This window comes from Lycorma delicatula, chromosome 4, assembly GCF_047948215.1.
Source record: "Lycorma delicatula isolate Av1 chromosome 4, ASM4794821v1, whole genome shotgun sequence".
Classification (NCBI taxonomy): Eukaryota; Metazoa; Arthropoda; class Insecta; order Hemiptera; family Fulgoridae; genus Lycorma; species Lycorma delicatula.
Window position 1 is genome coordinate 89,799,582 of NC_134458.1, and position 23,854 is coordinate 89,823,435.

At 28.9% G+C, this 23,854-nt stretch overlaps 1 protein-coding gene across 4 annotated transcripts in view; it reads right to left on the bottom strand.

Annotated features, from left to right (window-relative positions):
• The window catches only part of cher (filamin A protein cher), a 570,661-nt gene that overhangs the window by 295,123 nt on the left and 251,684 nt on the right, over nucleotides 1-23,854 (bottom strand). For 2 of the 4 annotated variants that reach the window (XM_075363566.1, XM_075363564.1), the window contains exons 4-8: nucleotides 18,978-19,075; nucleotides 16,336-16,463; nucleotides 12,362-12,376; nucleotides 4,853-4,991; nucleotides 375-615 (exon numbers count right to left, since the gene is read on the bottom strand). In XM_075363566.1, the coding sequence (XP_075219681.1) occupies nucleotides 375-615; nucleotides 4,853-4,991; nucleotides 12,362-12,376; nucleotides 16,336-16,463; nucleotides 18,978-19,075 (621 nt within the window). The remainder of the gene's footprint in view (nucleotides 1-374; nucleotides 616-4,852; nucleotides 4,992-12,361; nucleotides 12,377-16,335; nucleotides 16,464-18,977; nucleotides 19,076-23,854) is intronic. The other 2 variants (XM_075363574.1, XM_075363565.1) reach the window with 1 other exon arrangement.

Here is a 23,854-nt window from a genome sequence, read left to right on the forward strand (position 1 = left end):
ACATATAAATAAATGTACAATGTAAAAATGTAGCTATTACTGTGAGAACTTGTGAAACTTAATTCTTCATGTAAATAATAATTAGTAAGTGTTATTTTTTATATTTTAGAAATCTTCTCAACATTCATCTTTCAGAAATAGTTAAAAAGTCTTAAACTGACAATAACTATATCATCTATGCCATAGCATAATAATATATCATGCATAATATGCCATACCATAGCATAGATGATAAAGTGTACACACACACGCGCACAAACATACACAATATTAATTATAGCAAAACATTATTTAATGTAACCTACTGACACATAATAAAATGATACAAACAAAAATTTCATGTATTATCCAAATGGTTTTTAGTGATCACTCACCTTTTGTATTGATATCAAAGTATGTTGGTCTATTGATCATGTTTCCTTCTGGTTGCAATCCAGGACCTGAAGCAGTCACTTTTGATGGATCACCTGCATGTCCTTCAACTAACACTGGATAAGGAGATTTTGGTATTTCTCTACCAGCAAACTTTACACTAACATTATGTGTTCCTTCAAGCTTTGGTGTATACAACACACTGTATGTCAAATTACGATCATTATTAAATCGTATATCAACCTGAAAAATTGTATGATTTGGTAAAATAAATATTATATATTAAAATTCATCAACAGATAAAATAAAAAACTAATGGGAGAAATGGTATAAATAAATAATAAAATAGCATAGGCAGTATCAGAACTGGTTTTTAAGGTTTCTCAAAAAAAAAAATTCTGTTCAAACATGTTGTCTAAAGGAAAACTACACCACGCATTAATTAATTTTGATGTTCTATAGAAACCATTTTTTGATTGTTGACACTTATCTTTATTTTACAACCTCCTACTTTTCACTATACTACTTACTGAAATGTTAGAGCTCTTGTGGAACAGTTTATAAGCGGTGGCAGTTTACCACATGCTAAGGACCCAAATGTCTCTAAGTACCTGAATGAAGTAAAATATGAACAAAAGTTATGAAATTAATTGATAAAAAAATGTGTATAAAACAAAAAAAAAATTCCTATACAGGCAATGAAGTTAGGATGATTGAGCCAAAGAGAACACAAAAAGTAGATACGAGTAAAGAAACGTTTTTTTTATAATTACTGTGGCTTAGAAAACAATATTACTTGCTTAACCAAATTTCATTTATTTTATGTAATGCTAAACAGTTTCATTCAAAGTAGAGATGCATAATAACTATTCTGAACAAATTTTTTTAACTTAAACATTACTACTTAGTGACTAATTATTTTGGGAGTTAAATCATTTCAATAAAAAATTATGATAAAAATTTTTTTTTATAAAAAATAAAATAATCCCACATTATTTAATATGCTTATCAACTGGCACTCCAGAAAAATATCTATCCTCATTAGGTTACTTACACAAATTTATTTGATTTATATTTTTTTAGGTTACATACATATGATTTGATAATATAACAAACCAGAAAGTTTTTTAATTACATTTTAAAGTTATCACCTTTTCTAGATAAAAGTATATCACAATTTTTTTTTTAATATGTAAAAGAAAAAGCCAATTTTTTAAAAACAAAAAAAAATCTGCTTATTTATAAAATTACAAACCAAAATACTTCTAATTAACACCAAAAGTCTTAAAAGCACTACACCAAAAAAAATTAAGCATTCATGATCCCCACAATGCTACAGTTATAAATCTTTAGATTAACAATAATTACCATAAACTGGAAACATTTATAGGAAAAAATAATTTAACTGAAAGATTTATGATCCAATACATGTTTAAATAAGGTTACATAATACTTCAAATATTTTATAATATACAATGGAATACGAGTCACAACTGAAAAAAAATTTTCAACTTGATCATAATACTCCCATGTGAGAGTTTCACTACATGTTTCTGGGTATTAAAATGTTCCATAATTGTAAATTTGAGGTCACAGATGTAAGTAGAAACTATGGTCTCAATCAACTACACAGACTTTTAATCAGTAAAATACAATGATCCAGTTACCAAAAAACTTGCAATGCTTTTTCCATAATGATCAGCGCAAGAATTTTATTGAAGTATATACTTTAATTCACAAACCAAAGCATATTAATTTGAATAATATGTAGTCTTTAAGAACTACAAAATAATGCTTTCAGGTACTATTGAGTCCACCTCCATTGACCTAATGAAGAGTCACCACCATCTTCATAGTCACTGATGATGGCCATACCAATCTCCATAATGGAAGACACCCACCTAGTGGTGATCCTGGTCACCACACCCACTCCCATTCCTAGCCCTGATTAGCTTTAACAGAGGTCGTCTAATTGACCTTATAACTAACTTCATATCAGTCATCAGCCACACCTTAGTTGGGATGCCACTGATGCAAATGCCTCAGTAAACATTTACATCAGTGATTTATCACTCAGCCTTTGCATTCACAGCAGGCTTTTTTCAGACATCTTCTCTCTTCTGTCCTACTCATTGCCCTCAGAACTAACTAACTGAGTTTGCAGAAGCATGAACCCCATGCCTAGTCCAATACTTTAATTTAACTAGCTATGAATGATTGTAAATGTCATAAACTTTGTAATGAGTCTAAATTTAGTACAAACTATACTACATAAAATTTTGTTCACAACTACAGTAATTTAGACCTAATTTTGCCCTTAATTTAAATAATATACAATGAATAATCAACTTCAACTTTAACTGGACTTCTGGTCTGGTTCACCAGGAGCAAGAATAGACCTGCCGCCTCCCACTGCAGCTCCACCTCAAAGTCTCACATGACATTTGCTTTTACCCTGGTCTGGTCTGCCAGGAGTGAAGACAGACCTGCCACCTCCCATTATAACTCCATTGTAGGGTTTATCACACTTAACAACAAGTCGGTTTTTTCTCAGTAGTGTGGATACCACTCTACTGATAATAAAACTAACTGCTGCTCAATGCTAATACACCTACCTTTGGTCAATCAAGCATCCAGATGGATCCCTAGCCACCTAGATACTACTCTACATAATCAGACCCTCTCAGCTGATCTTTGCAGGGCGAGAAACCTAAGGAAGTCAGCCACTATTGACCATTCTCTAAGGGTTTTCAAATTAACCCGTAGATCCAGAAAAGAATTTACTCTCTAAAGTTCTCTTCTAACTCTGGTACATTCAGCAACGTACCATGGGGAAATATAAAGGACATGGTCCACAGTGTCATCGACCTTACAATTTGGGCACAGACCAAAGTCAACCAAACAAAACCTAGCTAATCTCTTCCTAAAGGCACCATATCCTGACAGAAATTGTGTTATATACCAAGTGGGGGAAACCCACGTAATTTCTTGCAAACAAGTAACATCTGGGAAGATACCATGTATAAACCAGTAGAAGGTTCATTCCACCTACCCTGCTAAGATTCAAAACCTTGGTCTTCAATATCATGCATGTACCCTCATGTAAGAAGGCCTGCCGTCTTGAGGCCGTAAGAACTGCCTCTCACAAGGCAGTCCTGTAACCCCTGACAATAGCTAACAGAAGAAGATGCTGGACTCGTAATAAACTCTCCATACAACTTTTGAATTGCATACAATGTACCAAGACGGGCGCATCATACAACATTTTGACCTCACAGACATCTTTGTAAAGACATACATATTGTTCGGAAATTCAACCCCTAATTGAGATGGATGACTACAAACACCAAAGAAAGCATCACACACCTTCTTTGTAATAAACTGAAGGTGATCCTTGAACTGAAGATTGTCAACTGATGATAGCCACAAAAGCAACGGAAAATGTTACTATATAAGCTTAAAAACATTATATTAAACTAAATTTGATTCGGTTTGTCATTACAAATGAATAGCTGTATCAATTACCATGTTTAATTTTGAATAATCTAAACAATAAAATCATTGTTACAACCAATCTACTTTTCTACACAGCAAATCAAAACAATTCTCAGTTTACGGGACATTCCAATTTAGAGATATCAGATTCAAAATATAAAATATCACTCACAAAAGCACTAACTTACCTTTTATTGATAAACCCAAAATCAACAAAAGTACCTCTAGCCAGTTTTTTACCCAAGAAAGATTATGGTTTGATTTCTTACCAAATAAAGTGCAAAATTTGAATTCATATGGATAATATATTCTGCTTCCTTTTCTCTTATTCAGTTTCTCCGATTAGGGGATACATCATAAACCTCCATTTTGTTCTATTTTCCTCCACTCTTCTTCCATAGCCCTTTCCAACTCTATACCTACTAATAATATCTTCCTTAACTTTATCTAACAACTTTTTCTTGGTCTTCCTCTTGGCCACTTTCTAATTTAACATTTTAATAATGTTCTTTCTTATCTGATTATCTTAATATGGACATATTACACAAACACAAACTTCTTAGTTCTGCTTTGTCTACTAAACACAATTTCTGTATTTGTGAGTGTACTTTCTACTACATTCTTCTCATGACACCTCTTTGTCTTGCCTTTCATACTCTCAGAAATTTCTTTTCATAGTTTTTACTTCCCTTTACCCTTTACTTTTCTCTTATTTTTACTTTCTTCTAATCCTTTTACAATCTAAGGCTCTGCAACATAACTCTTGGATTACTTACACGTGTCTAACACTTCTATCTCTCCACCAGTGTTCCCAATCTTTGCCAGTACACCAAACAAACATTTTAAACCTTTTACATCCTCAAGGACATTATTATTATTGAACTGATATCAAACATGAATTGTATTGAAAGAGAAAACAATTCCCTTCTCACTACATAAAAAATAGTACAAAAAAAGTAAATAATAGTAAATAATAAAAGCTTACAGGTTCGAGTTGTCCATTAGGATTTTCTACAGCAACATCAACTTTTCCTTTTCCAGCAGAGAATGTTTCTACAGTAAACATAGCTGGTGCTCCAACAACTGGCCCAGTTGGCTCAATACCAGGACCATATGCTCGAACCCTGCATCACAGATTAAATTACTACGATGCAAAAAAAATGAAATTTTATGAACATAATTATGCTTTATTCAAAATATAATCTAGCACTAAAGAACTCAATTTTTTTATTAATTTCAACAATTTTTTCCTTGAAATAATATATTTTGTTTCTTGAATAAGATATATTTCATTTCAAATGATTTGTAAATAACAAAGTAACATTATTTTATTTTAATTTACAATCAGAACAATGATTTAAGTTTATGAATACAGCTTATTTACAAAATTATTAATCATAATAATAATAATTTCTAATTAAAAACTTTTAATTTTGATTAGACTAAAAATGATACTTTAAACATTTTATAAGAAAATATTAAAAATAATAAGAGTATACATGGAGCACAAGAGAATGAAAAAATAAAACTAATATTATGAGATCAAACAACAATTAATCGATATACAGTGAAACTACCCACTACGTATATCTTTGATTAGTGAACATGTGTGGGTAAGGGACAAATTTTTATGTTTATGTATATTTATTATACTGGTTTTGTTTAAATTAATTTTTTTTTTTTTAAAAACATTGATTATTTGAAAAATAAGTATGTGCATGTAGCAAGAAAAAACAAGTTTAAAGATTCTCACAATTAAATTTATCCTATACCCACTACTCATTTTTTTCATATTAATTGAGATTACTGCATGCTTCAGCTGACTCTGTCATATAATGTCATTTACAATTACTTATAAATGTTTCAATGAAAATAACTCAAAACATTATTGTATTTAAGGTTATTTTTCCAGTACTTCTTTCTTTTAGATACTAATACCTCTCTACAGTGGAAACTTCTCATTGAAGAATAGTTTTGAAATTACCTTTAACAGGACATTTCATTCAATTTCACTTATATTAAAAGAAAGTTTTCAATGTTACTATTTAGCTATCAATTATTATGGTGTGACTGGTTTCATACTTCATAAAAATTATATACCAATAATAGCTAAATGATAATATTGATAGAAAGTAAGGATTAGATGGCTATAATTATTCATAGTCGATGATCTCACTTTATTGCTTCCCATTCATCAGTCAAGTCAAATGAAACGATACTGGGAAAACAACACTTGGATATTTTTTACATTATCATATCTTGATATTTTCAATACATTTTTATATGAGAGTTAAACATCAAACAACAGAGCATATCATTTGAAAAAGTATTAATGGATTTGTAATTGTGGAAACTTGCCATGTTCTTTGAAGTTAATCTTACTAAATGTTCTTTCTAACGTAAAATCTAATCTTCTGTTATTTTTATTTTAACATAATTCTAAAATGTTATTATTAAAGGAAGCTACAAATAATTTTTATTATCTTCTTATTAAAAATAATATATAGTAATATTTGTTTCATACTTTAGTTTAAATAAAAGTTTATTTTTGTTTAATAAACACAATTTTAAATTGAAATCAATAGATCAAAGATTGTAAAATATCAATAACATAATATTATAAAATAGAAAATTAAATCTCACTTATACCATTAACGTTTCCATTGGTATTGATTAAAAATAGAAATATGATGTATTCAATCATAATACACTAACTGAGTTTTAGTACTCATTTTTATCTTCATTTATTTATGATAATTTGATTTTTTCATTTACTTTATTAAAAATTGACAACAGAATTGGAAAGCATTGTTGAATTAAGGTATCAACAATTTTTTGTTTAATAAAATAACAAAAAGATCATTTAAAAATTATTTACTTAAGTGAAAATCTAGAAACTGATGCATAACACAAATCAAAATCAAACATGCACTTCTTCTTTGATAATATATGTTTCCATTGAAAAAATAAATTATTCTACATTAAAGCGTGTCTTTTTTTAAAATTAATTAAAATTAAATATTTTTTACTTTTTACGACAATAAAATATTTTTTTCCAAATAAATAATACCTACCGCTTAAAGAAATTATTTTTAATTTATAAAAAAAAAATCTAATACTAAGAAAATGTTACATTTATTTTAGGCAATCAATTATTAATAAAATGCACCTAAATAAATTAAACTAATAATAAAAATTTCAGTGAAATACATTTAACATAATATTAGTTTCCATTAAAATATTTTCATAAATTCAGTTAGTACAAACTGAAATCTTGGCAAAATTCTATCTAAAAAAAATCTGTTAATGCAGTTTTAAATGTTAAAAACAAGCAAATAAAATATCTATATATACAACAACAACTAAAATGAAATAAAAAAAATAAATAGGTAAAAAATGTATGGATTTATATGTGTAAATAAAAATTTTATGATACATTTGTGCATGAACCCGCACATGCGATGTTAACATGTATGCAGGACTAAGGTGGATGATAAGCTAACATTTTCTAAAATAGTTTAATTCCTTTCAATTTATATAATTGAAATGAATGCTTTGATGAACCAAAATGTTCAATTATGTGTTACTTATCCTTCTGAAGGTTAGGTTATAGATTATTTTACTGCATTTGAGAGAAGTTGGTAATAAGCATATAACCTTTTTTTAAAAATTTCTTTGATGTCCTAAATAGTTGAATATAAAGAGGTATCAAAAAGTAATGATAAAATTGCCGGAAAAATTAGTATTTGTGAAAAAAATCATTAATTTTAAAAATTAAATATATTATGCCACTGCCTTTTAAAAGTTTAAATAACACCATAGAAGATCATCCTAAAAAATAAACCTTCAATCTGCATATATGTTTTGGTATGAATATGACCCCTTCCACTTGTATTTTAATAATGTGCTTGTGAAACATATGTGGAAGATGAATGAATGGTTGAGGGTCATGTCATTTAAGATTTTATTAAACCACTGTTCTTATTGACAGCCTAACTATGATTCTACTACAAAAAATACAACCTGGTAGTTATGTTTAACTTATAATACAACCATAATTAGTGTTTTAAAAACTATAATTAACTTTGCCTTTTCTCCTATATTATCAGTGGTTAACATTGTAGACTGAAGGAATCTAATACTGAATGTAATAAACAAAAATAATTGAGGAAATAAATACATACTATTGAAATAAAACAAATCAAATTAGTAAAAAAAAAAAAAAAAAACATGCCAAACTCAAAGGATTGTAGGTGGTAACACTGCCCAAGAATAATCAATTTATCATTCAGATGATTAAAGAAAGAATGATCACTTATCATAAAACAAAATGTAAATATATTTTGACTATTTGTCTTTTTCTTGATAAAAATAAATATAATACAGGGGATACAATACAATCCCAGTGTATCCCATTCAAATGAAAAACTGTAAGCTAGTTGTAAACTTATTTTTTTGTTAGACTACACAACATGAATGTTTATTTTAGTGAATGGGATGACAATTAAAAACAGATTTTAACAGTGAAATAATAACAGTATTATTATCTTTGAATATAGGTACACACTTATATGAATATACGCAGGCATATATCATATGCCTGCCTATAGAGTGTACATACACCAACGCATATGCTCATAGTCACGTTTTGTAGCTGTTTAAAGAGCAGCAGTAATTCTGATCAAATGCAGTACGAGAATTGGTAATCAGAGGAAAAAGAGCAGGAATGCCTGACAATCAATACCAGTGTACTCTATAGGAAGAAGTGTGCTCACTCCAGTGTTTTAGGAATTTTTCTATTTATATAATGGTTTCATTTCAAAAAGCAATGATATTTAATGAACATATTTTTCTCAAATATAAAATGGGATAAGAGTAAGTGTGAATCAAAAGGTTGCAATAACCTCTCTTGTCTTATGAAAGAGTTGTTTCTGAGTCTGTCTCAGAAACATTAAATACACAAACCAACACTACAGATGGTATTAAGAATTTCAGAAACAAGAAAATTGGTAAAAAATGAGCCACAGACTGTAGCCTTTTAAACAAACATAATAAAATGTTAATTTACTCAATATTCATAATTTTATATGAACCATGAATGATATTAAAATCAATAATTAAGGCAAATAGTTAAATATCTCAAAATGATGATTGATCTATTGTCACAATCAAAAACAGCATTACATTACTCTTAGCATAGGTGAACCAAAGTGAATACGAATCTGCTGTAGAAGGTAGTATAGGTAATGCAAAAACTTTTGAATACCCGACCACCCTTGCCTATTAGCAGCAGATTCAAAAGTAAGGGAAATACATTAGAAAAAGACCATGTATTATTTGTAGGATAAACAAACACTTTTTTTTTAAATTAAACTGATCTTATTACTTTGTGATACCTCCTAATATAACACAATACAATAGTACAGAAAATCACAATTTGGAATGAACTTCTTCCATTAACAGTTAATACGTTTTACAATGATACTTTATTTAATAACATTTTCTGTTAACTCAATTCCAAAGTGCTCTTTCTTCTCAGTTTTAGAAAAAACTTTTAATTGTGTAATTCATTAATGAAGTATGCACTTACTTCAAAAAGCTTACAAATTTTGTCTTTTTTTATTTCTTCATTAGTTAAAAGTAATACTGAATTTTTAAAAATATTAAAAAATATTCAGCATTTTTACTTTTAAATAAAACAATAAAATTGTACATTATTAACTAGGTTAGTTACGATTAATGAAACAAAATGTTCCAAATAATGCAACTTGTTTTTGCTTACCGTCTTATCACTGTCAAAATTTACATACCTCAAAACAAAAAATATATACGTGCAATGTAAACACATAATCTATGTGTATAAAAATGAAAACATATGCACTATAATCCATTCAGATGGGAAAATAAGGTTAATCATGCAGTGAAGAACACAGTGCAATGATTTAATGCAAAATCAATTTAACTGAAAGTACTCTATGATAAAAACTATGTGTTGCATTATGCTAACTGATGGTACAATTCTATTGAACCAGTCGTCTATACATGGAGTAATAACAACTGTTTTGACAATGAGCTAAATTATTGACATACATTCCATTAATCTGATATTAATTATAAAACATATAGCAAAATGAATTAAAGTACTGAAAAAAATTACTTTATATTTTTTGTTTTGTGTTTTTTGTTTCTGGGAAGCACTGTGGTAAAGGTGTAGCTTATACGAGTAACCAATCATGATAGCTTCTAGTTAGCCATTTAAAAAATAAGAGAGTTCAGAAACTGATATATTCATAATCAATTGAAATAATTTAGTTTTGAGTTAAAAAGGTTACAAATCATGATCAATAATACTTAGCCAACCGACTAAAAATCTGTCAAGTTTCGTAACAAAGAATAAGCAGTGACACAGTCTCTCTACAAGCAAAACAAAAGATACCAACTTGAGCAAAAAGAGATATTCTTAGCGACTCAGGTTTACATTTCATTTTATTCATATCAATGATGTAACATATCCCACAGAAACAAGGAAAGTTTAAAAAATTAGCTTCAGACATACTACTGGAATTTTTGAGGCTTTCTTAAAATTCCTTAATGGATACATCCAGCTTGGTACTGTCAACAAGATATAGCAGTCTTTATCAAGCATACATTAGTAAAAAAATAATTAAAATTATTCTTTCAATCAAATCCTCCATGATTAGCAAGGAAGAGTTGTGTTGTGTTTTAGACAAAGGATCAAACAGAAATGATAAGTCCAATTGTCAAATAAATAACTGATAAGTTGCATTTAAAAAATATTGATGTTCAAGTGATTTATGATAAAAGTGTAATTAATTCATTAAATTTAGTAGGAAGGGTATTTATTTTATTATACATATGAAGTATAAAAAGCTTTGTTACCTATTTTATCTGGTAATGTTTAATCCAAGGAAAACCTGTAGTGCTTGTGAATTCTAAATGTTAACCAAAACTGAGCACAGAAAAATATGCATCATATAATATGAAAATTAAAAAAAAAAAAAAAAAATGGATTAAGAATTTAGAAAGCATATAAATTTAAGAAAATGTTATAAGTTATTAAATATAAGATTGAGCTTGATGTAAAATTACTTTAATATTGTAGGGGGTGGTTTTTATGAACTAATAGTGTTTATCAGCAGTTGATGTATAAGTATGAGAATCAATTAAATGCAAATTAATTACCACAGTCTTGAACAGTACAGCACTCTGATGCAGTGAAATCAAATGACTCGTAAATCAATCATACTGTGATGGAAATTAATATTTTCTAAGTAATGAAGGAATTTCAATTACTCAATATCATGACATAATGATACTTTCATTTAATATATCCTAACAACAGTATAGGTGTAGAAGTCATTTAAACAAAGCTAAAACGACTGTTTAACAGGTATGTGACACAATAATTAGGAGAAAATATTTTTATTCAGAGGGAATGTTACATCAAAAAAAACCTATCAACCAAATCATATAATTAAAAATATTTTGTTAATTAGTGGATAATCTAAAGTCTCTTCCGAGTCTTGATATTAAAAATATGTTACATTTCTCTTCAGATACTGAATGATACATAATTGATGCATTATCAGCATTTTCAGAAAATATGATCATTTCACACAATAAGGATTTATACTGCCTCAAAAGTATGTTTGAAAATTATTTTCTTATTTTTATACTCCAGGACCTCTTTTTAGGAAAACAGAATAAAAAAATACACTTTTGGTAAACCCAAAATGTTGTAGCCTGAGTACATCTGTAATTAATTGAGACTGTGATTTCTTCAGTATGTTCCTTCCTTGTATGAAAATGTATACTTAAACAAAAAAAAAAAAAATCACCATCTAATTTAATATTTACATAAATTGGTCAATTTACTTATTACATTATATCCATTCTAATTAGCAACTACATTCCAGAAAATTTAACTAATAAAAGTAGCTCCACTACACCTCTGCCTAATGAATTACATTATTGTCATAAATAATGAATATGTACTGCTCATGTAGTTATAATTACAAATCAAAATCAATTTTTATATTAACTATTTATGATACTTCAAATAAACAGATTGTTCATTTTTTTTTGTAAATAAAAATAAAATTTAGCTAATGATAAAATTTTGTATCAAGTAGAATCAATTATCTAAGGTGAATTTTTATTTTCAGACTTGTGGCACAGAAAATTTGTTTATCTCTTAAAATATTCAATATTGGCAAAAATAAATATATTTATATTACTTAAATACATACAGCTTGTTTATATATCACGATGCAATGTAAAATAAAATTTGTAAGTCTAGATTAAATGTAACTATTAATAAATAAATATATAATTATATATGCACAAATGATAATAACAATAACAATAATAATAATAACAATATGAATGAAGGTTATACAAAAGCAAATTAAAATTACACAAAAAAAAATTTATGATAAACAAAACAACACCAAAATAACAACCTAAAACTTACCGCGGTGGAGGTATACTGTGAAAAAAGAAAGAAAATTTGTAAAAGTTATTTACATTATGAAATAAAAGTATGAAACTAAACAATATATGAATACTTATAATGGACTGCCAGTAATAAAACATGTTTTCACGTAGCATAAGCACATTTAAAATCAACAATGTATTATGAAACTCGTACTATATTACTGCTTAAAGAATAACATTAAAATTAAAATAAATATATGTCTTATGCATTTTTGTCAAAAAAAATACTTTTTTTATCAAGTTCTTTGGTCATTATTATCACAATATTGATGGAATAGTGTTCAAAGTTATTTATAAATACTACTTAAAACTATCAACTTAAATATATATATTTTCTAAAATTATAAACTAACCATTAAATATAAATATACAATTAGATCTATAAATATAATAAAAAATATATATATACTAATTTAAATATTTAGCACTAGTTTTACTTATTCAATTCACTTCACTTAGTGTAGTGCAAATTTTAAAATTCAGAGCAATATTATGTCAAGCAAACACAAAAGATTATCTCTGTAGCTTTACTATTATATGTATACTTAAAATATAAAATGAGGTAATGAACTTCTCTCAACCAGTTCATTCAACCTCTGTTAGTCTTTGCAAAGAAAATGAATGAGAACATTTCCATTCTTTGCAATAAGTTTAAGTTGACAAGTTGAAAAAATAAATCTGAATATGACAGCCAATGGCAAAGTACAGTTAAACAACTATAAAAATTTAACATCTTTTACTGGGCTAAAAGTCTTATTTAAACAAATACATTTGTTAGACTAATAAGCTATTGAACATTTTTTATAACCATTATACAATAACATAATAGCATAAATTTATTATAAAAATATGTCTATGTAAACCTACTTAAAATACTAAAAATGAAGATTACTCCAACAAAACTAAAACAGACTTAAAATGAGATTTATTCTTTTTTTACTTGACCATTTCATTCATTGTCATATTTAATATTGTTTGTTTTAAAGATTATAACGTTTAATAGCAAACAGCGAATCTAAATTAAAGTTTGGTAAGCATCTAGTCCAAGACTGGCCATTTCTGAGATAATGCCCATTATTTAAATCCCAGCCTAACCAAAGTAATTCAGGTATACAGACATTAAAATCCTGTAATGAGTAATTATACATTTAATTAGATTCGAACCAGTATTCAATAGCTATTATTACAGGTGACTGAGGATAATGCTAACCATTACTAATACAATCAATTTTTTTTTTTAAATTAAACTTATGTTAATTTTTATAAATAAAAAAAGTTGAAAGAAGATTTAATGCAAGAGTTAAAAATTGGGATCAAGAAGTTTTTCCCTAACTACTAACTTCCCTAACTCTAACCAGCTAGAGTTTCATTCTATAATAGAAAAAAATTCACCAATTTCAATATAATGCAACATAAAGAAATAATAACCACTCTAAAAGAAGTGATCATCTTCTTTTTTTTTTTTGTCTTCAGTCATTTGACTGGTTTGATGCAGCTCTCCAAGATTCCCTATCTAGTGCTCATCAACAAGTGATCATCAACAGCATAATAAAATACAAAATTAGAATGTTAAAATTATTTATTGATATTCATGGACAATTAATTTTCAAATTATATTGAAACTGCTCTATCAGTGAATCATTCAGAGCTTATTATGTAGTTTCTTCTTCAATGTAGTAAACAGTGCCACTATTGTTGCAAAGACAGGTGCCATTAATAACAGTACCACAGTCTTGAGTAAAACAGTTAACAGCAACTCACTACAACCTAATGGTTCTGCAACATCTGGAATGACGTAATGAGTAGCATTCTGGAAATTGAAAGGTATGAAGCCAGCTAAATTTCCAATGACTACATTGACTACAGCCACATTTAATGAACTAGTTTTTACATATCACCAAATTTAATAATGCAAAATGCCCTTCATTTTATTTTGATAACATTTTTGACCAGTTAACGATCATAGCCACTGACACCAATTAACAAAAGGAGCCACAATTGACTCTACTGAAAGACTCTGGGTCAAACCCAGGATCATTCACAAAGATCCAAGACCCAGGATGACTTCCCTTGATAGGTAGTTTGCCCTTCCTCACCACCCACCCCTTTTTCTAATAGTTGGTTCCTTCTTCCCAATTATCAGTTCTTTAAGTACTGGTCTTACTCTGCTAAGTTCTCTATGCTGAGAATGATGGACTTGAAGAGCCACTACAACATCCTTGGTATCATGTAGAGAGCTGTCTGTGGCCCAAATCAGGACTCTGTTTTCTGTCTGGTAGCTACAAAACAAGCTAGCTGAAGTTCCTATTGGGCAAAGCACTTCCTAATCTTTGGTAAAAAAAAAAGGTTCACTGAAGAAGGAAATATACAATTACTGAAAGGTTTTTAGAAAAAATAAATTTTCATATAATTTGAAAAAGAGTGATTTATCATTAAAAATATAATAACTTGTTTACCAACAACTTTCAAATACTTGCTATTATTTTTATTTTTATTTTTAAACGTACTGATTTCAAACAGTTTTTTTTACAAATAATATTTTATTAGAAATTGATAAAATTTACAAACTGGTTGCAAATTTTATTTGAATTATCCATCAGAACATTTTAGGAATATTTTATCACTAAAAACATTACAGAAAAAAAATTAAATAATAATTACTTATAATAATATTATTGGTAATATAATACAATATATTGTATAAAATAATAATATAATTCCACAAATCAAAATATGCAGCTTCTTTGTTGTAAGTTTATAAAAACTAGAGCAATAATTTTTAAATAGGTCAGACTAGATATACCAGCTTTCATAGATACAAAGAATGCGTCCAAACACAGTATTAAAGAATCAATATTCAATAATCACTTATCAAGACAGTATGGTCACAAATATTAAATCAACATGAAAATTCTACAGATAAAAAGAAAAAATCAACAAACTCAACACACTTAAACAAGATCAAATTTACAAATTAAAAAAATAGGGCACATACAGTACACAAATCAAAATACACTCTTTCATCCCCTATAAGTAATCTATTATTTGACAACTTTGTGCCAACAGCACCAGCAACACTCACCGATAGTCAACCCCCTGAGATTCATGATGGATTATACTGATGGATAATTCACACCAAATATGACAGAGTAATAAATGTTATCAATTCATAATATAATTATGTACTCAATGCATAATGAATACAATAAATAATTTTTCCTAACTACTACCCTAGTCTTACCAAATTACTTTTCAAATATTTCAAGAGTATCAGTACCAAATAATTTGGTCAATCAAGTAATAGTATTGTTCAATATGTGTTATAAATTTCACTGACAGTAACACTATACACAGACAGCAGTTTTTAAATTTAAGATGTGTTGTTTATAACATAGATAACTAAAATTTATATTAATTACTCTTTGATCCCCCATATATAAATCTTCTTGTAAATATTTTAACAGTTATCATTTTAAATCATTTTATATGATATAGTAAGTAAAATACCTAAACTGATTCTGATTAAGCATTAATTAAGATAATTTTTTGGTAATTAATGTTCTCCTGTATCTGTTTTAGAACTATAGATAACCAATGAATCCAACACAAAATTCAGATATCGCACAATAACAACAGTATAAAATAAGAATAAGATACCATTAGAATTATTTTATCTAAATCCTTTTCAGTTAGGAGGGATTTTTATGTAATATTATGAACTTAATCTACACACCAAGCAAGGTAACCTAACGATTAAATATTTGCACAAGTAATTACAGTACAGTAAAAAAATTTATAGGTCAGCCATAGTTGACATAGAAAGGTTGAGTTCATAGAAAATTATGCCTTTCATTTAATGTCTGTATCTTAAATACCATACTTCCTTCATTTACATAAACCTTCACAAATTGAAATCGGTAATAAACATTGTGATTTTATGATTTTTCTTACCTGTTTGGGTTGGTACGAGGACGCAATGGAGCTCCAGGTTTCAGCTTGGCATTGGGATATTGCGAAAGATATGTCATCATTGACATTTCATCCATATTAGGATTAACCATTTCTTCAGGTTTAATAAGCTGTAAAATACAATATTTATTGCATCACTATATGTGGATAATACAGTTTTTTTTAATAAGCTTATAATTCTTTCAAATAATAAAATGTTAAAATATAAATATCTATTGATGTATAAATTGTAGTTAAATACTCAAAATTGAAAATAACCAAATGAATCATCTAGGCTGTATATTGTTAATAATCTGGCTTTACTTTCTGATAGATATTGGTCAGCATAAAATAGCACAACTGTATTTTTTAAACCCAAACAGCTCTGCCATCATACCGATTATTTTTACTCATTCACTTACAGCTATGAACAAGGCACACCATTAATTCATATGTAAGGTTTGTATGTGTATTATATAACCAATGCAATTCAACTTTTTCATGTTATTTCAGAAACGGTAAATACAGGCTGTATTTGCTAAATGAAGAAATAAATTAATTCCTGGAACAACCATTTCCTAATTATCCAAAATACAATTTCAGTTTTAAGTCTTTCAGGTATTTTGCATATTTCAGTATTTGTGTAAGCCACTGCTCATTCTGGGAGTAAAACTACAGAATTTCTCACCTGGTATCCACTTAGAAAATAAATTCTATACTGGTTATGGGCATAGAAATCTGTGAACAATTCATCCTGGATTATTACATTCAAACTGGATAAAGTTGTACCAGATAAAAGATTCTTTAAATTTATGTACAGAGAGAATAAAGTGAGTGCCTACGCGAAATAACTGACACAGCATCGATGAATTGAATTCATCAATGATAAAAGGTTTATCTTTATCAAGAAAGAAGGTGACCAACTGTAAAATAAAATAACCTAAGAAAACTGAAATGAGATTATGAAGTTTAATTCAATTAAACACAGTTTCATTGTGCCACTTATATGCTACATTTGACACCAAAAGGAAGGAAAAATAACAATGATTACAACCAGTACAGTAAATTACATATCCAGTGAATTTTCTAGTGTTGTTTAATTCAGAAAGCTACTTGCCTCAGTAAAGAAATTTACGTATGTGTTGAAATATTTATTTAATTCTCAGCAGCATTGTAAACTATGTAATACTAGTACTTAAAAGTTACCAATAATGTTCCAAAACTAATTAATATCGATAAAAAATAAATAAATAATTAATGATGATTCAGTGCTGTAAATTCTTAGCCTGAACATGTATGTTGAATATGTGTTAACTGAGCTGAAACAGTTACAGTTCCATTTCAAACTTAAAAATGTGCTTTATCAATTGATGCTTTGAACACAGTCTTGGTTAAAAAAATTTGTGCAAAAGATTAAAAGATAACGCAAAATGGCTTATTCCAATTAATTTTGTATAATGTCTAGCTAACAGCACAGGTTATTTATCTGATTTATTCTCATGTATATATTCATTATATTTCTTGTATACGTATTTTATGAATGACAATCCCAAAATTTTTACCATTTAATGAGACTAAACAAATAATTTTTAATTTTTCTAAAAAAAAAGAATAGAAAAATAATAGCTTAGAAGAGAAAAATAATAAATTTTATGAGGATGTTGAAAGTAATACGGGTTGGCAACTTGTTTTCCAAAATGGGGTTTGAATAAAATCACTTTATTTGATTCCAGAGCGTCCTGCCTTGTAATAAGCCATTTTGCGTTATCTTTTAATCTTTTGTACAAAATTTTTTAACCAAGACTGTGTCTTAACGGAACGTCACGAAAAAATCAGATTGGGATCTGCTTTGGAATTTTTGATGCGCTACACAAAAAAAGGTGATGAGTCCCTTAATTCAATTGTTACCGGCGATGAAAAATGGATTTCTTATTACACGCCAGAGAGAAAACGGCAGTCAAGTGAATAGCGTCATTCTCAATCACCAACCAGAGGAACAAAGGTCAAGCCACAGCCATTTGGACGCAAACTGATAGCCACAGTCTTTTGGGATCGGTTTGACATACTGCTGATTGATTTCATGCCACGTGGAACAACTATAAATGCCTACTGCGAAATTCTACGTAAGTTATGGCGCGCCATTCAAAATCGGCGACGTGGGCGGCTGGCCGACGCCGTCGTCCTACTGCACGACAATGCACGTCCACATGTTGCGGGTTCGACACGTGATTTACTGAGAATATTTGGATGGGAAATTTACAATCACCAACCATATAGTCCGAACTTGGCTCCTTCTGACTACCATTTGTTTGGGAAATTGAAAGAATGTTTGAGTGGTAAGCAATTCGCGGGTGACGATGAACTTAAAAATGCTGTTAATCAGTGGCTGAATGAACTGGCGGCAGAAGAATACGACGGGGGTGTATTGAAGCTGGCGTGTCGCTACGATAAATGTCTTAATTCACGTGGCGATTATATAGAAAAGTAGTATAAGGTATATAGTTTAAGAGAAATAAAAAATATTTATAAAGTTTTCAGAATAAATGTTTTTACAATGAAACGGTCTTTACTTTATTGATAACCTCTCATAGATATTCATAATTTACAGTTTTAATAAGTATAAAAAAATATCACATTATTCTTACTTGTCGAACATTTAGCCAGTCATCTGCTAATCCCATAGCTTCTGATGCATTTTGAACGGCATCTTTAGGGTTCCAGTCCTGCCAGTCAGGACACAAACCTAATGAAAAAAAAAAAAAACATGCTATTAAATTAAAATGATCAGGATACATACCAACCAAAGGAAATTGAATTTAAGGTAAGATTCTTTGTCAAGTAATTCCTTATTCCATTGATCATGTAACATTGATGAAAGCCTTTACAATATCTGTATCGGATAATAAATGTTCAGTTATTTGTGATTTAAATTAAGAATAATAAACCATGTATTATAGTAGTATTTTAAAGCTGTATTACATTTATTTTATATCTACTGTATGAAAGTCAGGTTTCTGAATTTGCGTCTCATTTAAGGTAATGAAAGTAGACATTCAACACTTTTCTGTATAAAACACCTTTTTTTTATATTATAATGGATTGTGTCCATATTTACTTTATTCTATGATTATAACTATTTGTTAGGCATCTACAACAGAAGAACATAGAAAGGTTTCTATGTTCTTGCCGTTTCAAGTATTGCAATGTAAAACAAGTAATAATATTTAATAGGTTCCTCGTATTGAAAATTAGATTTTAAAATAAGGTTTCACGTGAAATAAAAATTCAGATATCTGTGGTTTTTAAAGAAAACTATGAACGGATCTCAAATAGTAATTCAGTGAGATATTTGTTTAGCTAACTTTATTTTATTGGAGAAGTTAAATAGGAAAACACTAAAAATGTTAAATTATACACTTTTCTTATAAAACTAAGAGGTGTAGTGTGTCATTCACTTTCCTATAAACAGTAAGTTAATAAAAGTTGAAGTAATTTTTTTTTCTACTTAAGATAAAGAATAAATATTATTAACTATTTTATATTTCTGGCAGCTGAAGGAACCTACGTTTTATTGAATAAGAATCAATATTAGTACTCGTAGTTTTGTATTCTTATTGTTAATTTGCCTCTGTTATATATATATTTTTTTTTGTTTCTGAGACTAAAGTCGTAAAGAAGGCAATAATGTTAACTTAACTTTTCCTGTAAATAAATTTAATTTGTTCATTCATTCTATCCCTCCCTCACTTACTGCCTCACCATCATTTTCCTTCCAAAAACTATTTATTTTTAACTCATTTTATTACTTACATACACAAGCACACGGTGCTCATATATGCCATGGTGTTTGCGAATAGAAAAGGACTATGACACGTGTGTTTGTACAAAGCCCATAAGAAAATACAATTAGTATTAAACAGTTATACAGAAATCTACTTCAGATTCCTGTATTTGATTGCCAAATACGAATCAGATTATGTTTATATCCATATTATTATACATACATACAGTGCGGCCGGGAAGTCACCGTACCCCTAAAGTTAACGTAAAGTTTGAATTAGAATATGTGTTCAGAACATACGATATTTTCCTTGAGGTCGGTTGGCAACAGTTTTATACAATGTCACACACACTCTGAGTAAAAGACAGTTGTGCTAAAATGGCTGACACGAGTAGTTACAGCGTCGAGGAGCGATCAGTGACAAGAGTACGGGTTCATGAATGACAGCGTACGAATCAAACAATGAAGCTAACTACTGATATGTTTCGGCAACGCTTTAATAAGCCGCCACCACGAAAAGCAATAATGTTGGCTATGGAAAAACGTGCGTTTGAATTAGGCAGTGTTGAAGATAGGCCGCTGACTGGACAAAATTTAACACGGTTAGAAACATGTGCTGCTGTTGTAGTTTCCATTGAACAATACCCGATGAAATCGAACGGTCGGCTTAACTTCGTATACCACATAAGATAATGCAAGACCGTATGAAAAAGGAGTTGAAGGTTAGGCCATTTCGTCCGATGTTCATCAATATGCAAACATGGAACGTCGCGCTGCATCCTGCCGGGCTTTATTAGAAAAATTCCCCGCTGCAGTGCATCGTGAAAAAGTGATTTTTTCTGATGAATCTGCAATTTATCGCAGTTCGCGTCCCAGATATGTGTTATTTTGTGACAAAGAAAATATCCTTATTACACGACAGAGTTAGAAAGAAATCCACCGCACGTCATGATATGGGCTGGAATGACAGCTCCTTATTTGTTTGGTCCTTCCAGCTTCAAGAGAAGAGCAGGATGGAGCACCTGCACATTTTTCTCTATCAGTCCGCACGTTTCTGAATGAAAATTTCTAGGATTGGACTGGATTGGCCGCGGTACTACAGCGTCACCAGCTTCGTTATTATGGCCAACACCAAGTCACCACATCAGACAATTTATTATGAGGAATTATCAAAGCATACGTATCTGCACGTTGCTACACAACAAATGAAGAATTGCGTGACGATGTGAGGGACGTCTTCCGTAACGTAACACCAGAAATGCTACGTCGCATGGCACAGAAGACGTAGTGGTGTATAGAATTGTGACGGCAAACACTCCGACCCACTGGACCATTAAAATGAATACTATGTATCAAGCGAGTAAATAAAATAATTCATTATTATATCGCATTTTTTATTTATAACTCATTACAAGGGTTTAGTTCTAACTTTATGGGGTAAGTTGACTTCCCGGCCACTATGTATATTAAAAAGAATAACTGAAAGATGCATAGTCATTCTTAAAAATAATTAACGTCACTGACTAGGCATACTAGGGGCATGTGAGGAGTGAAACAGTTTCGTCTTCTTCAATGTTGCATTCAGTCTTAAACATGACACCATTACTATTTTTTCAACAGGAACTAGCTCTATAGAGAATATCATTACTCTCAGTGAAAGCAACTCTGGTACCTACTGTAGTGCAGGTTCTTTACACATACTACGGCCATCAGAAAGATTGGACCCGTTAGTGAAAAATACTTTTAATGAAATTAATATTACATGTTAATATTAACATTATAATGTAATACAGCATGTTAAATGAAGTTAAAGTTGTTTATATACAATATATACAACTATTTGACAAATAAAAAATACATAATACAAATTACCTCAACTTAGCGGGGTGTATTCAATATGGTATAATATTTGAAAAAAGTTATTTGTTTTCAATAACTTGCTACCAGAAAACTTACACACACTGTTAAAATTATGAGAAAAAACATAATTTATATCTATTAAAAGTTAAATTTATTAACTATAAAAATTTTTTTACATTGTTAACTCTAAAAAAAATATAATATTTAAAACAAAAATCTAAGTTTTTTAACCAATTTAGGTTAAAAACATTTGTTAAAAAAATATGTTAATACAAGAAAACTGTGTCTAAAAGAAAGTTCGTAAAAGGAAATATAAATGAATTTAATTTTAAATTATGTTTAAATAAATTTTTACTTATTTTTTTAACAATATCAATAACTCAGGTGAAACTAAAGTATCAGTTAAATTAAATAAGTAAAGACTGAATTAATTGTATTTATATCAAAACTTTTTTTTTTAAATTCTTCAATCATAAAAATCTACTCAAAACGCTTTTAAATTTAGATTCATATTTTTCCTACTCACAAATACAAACACAGTATATGTTAAAAAAAGCACTGATACTTTTTCAAATTTCCCAAGAGGAAACAGTTCAATAAGAAAATAATATACGAATAGTATTCTGTGAAGTATATTTCCAGAGTGAAGATATAGTAACTACAGTAATCTAAACAAATAAAAAAATAATAATATTCATTTTTTTCATTTAATTATTTCTTAAATTTGGTAAATATATCGACACCGGTGGAATTTATACAATAGCATACCGTAAGCTAGATAATTAACACTTACTTATTTCTACAGTACTAGAAAATGAGCAAAAATCTATACCACCATCTAATTATTAAAACAAATCTGTGTTAGATTCCCATAATCAAACAGTAAAAGATAATACGACATAAGACATAAGTTACTGCTAAAAATGACATAATAATTCTCAAGAACAATTATCAATCATTGGCAGGTTTATGCAGGAAATGAGAATTGAAATGGTTTCCTACTGAGGCTGGAAACCGCTTCACTCATAAACAGTGAATAAATCACTTCGTGGTTTTATTCACACCACCAAATATATTAGCGCACAGCAGCATGCAAGACCATCAAAATGCTACTGACATAGAGCCCTAAAAATAACACCACTGTTTTTACCACAAGGCTTCTTATATAGTGAACATCATTATTATCAGATAAAGAAATTCTGATGGTTATCACTGATACTTCAGGTATCTCATATACATCAAAGTCATAAAAAAATTGATGGAAAAAAAAAATTAATTTATTCTGTTGTGAAAAATGGACGATGTAACATTGTCTCTACAGACGTACAAACCAATTAATTGTAGTAAAAGGTAATTAAGGATTTCATTTTTCTTAATCCTACTGACAATTTTTAAGTTTTTCCCTTATACTTTCTTTAACTTGTTTTATTCTAGAGGTATCATTATCTTGATCTCTACAAAACCATTTTTCTTTACAGAACAGAAGAAAAAACAAGCAGTTGTTTAAAAAATTAATCTTGGGAGAGCAATTACAATGTATTATTAGATAATAATTTTACAAAATTAGATTAATAAAAAGGATCTGTGGTTGTAAAGATGAAAAGCTGATGAATTACTTCTTCTTTTCATGTACCTTGTCCGTTATCAAATATTTATGTGGCTATTCATATGCCTATGTATCTCTATGTTGTTGATATATATCAATTAATGTCTATAAAAGCTATCCTTCTTCAAAAAATGTCTAAAAACTGATTACTCAAGCATTATTTGTAGATAGTCAGCAATTCTCTAGACCATTTAAACTTTGCCTACAGCCGACAGGAATATACAGCTGGATATCCCAGAAAATCAATCCTGTGAATTCTTCAGCCACAAAATTCA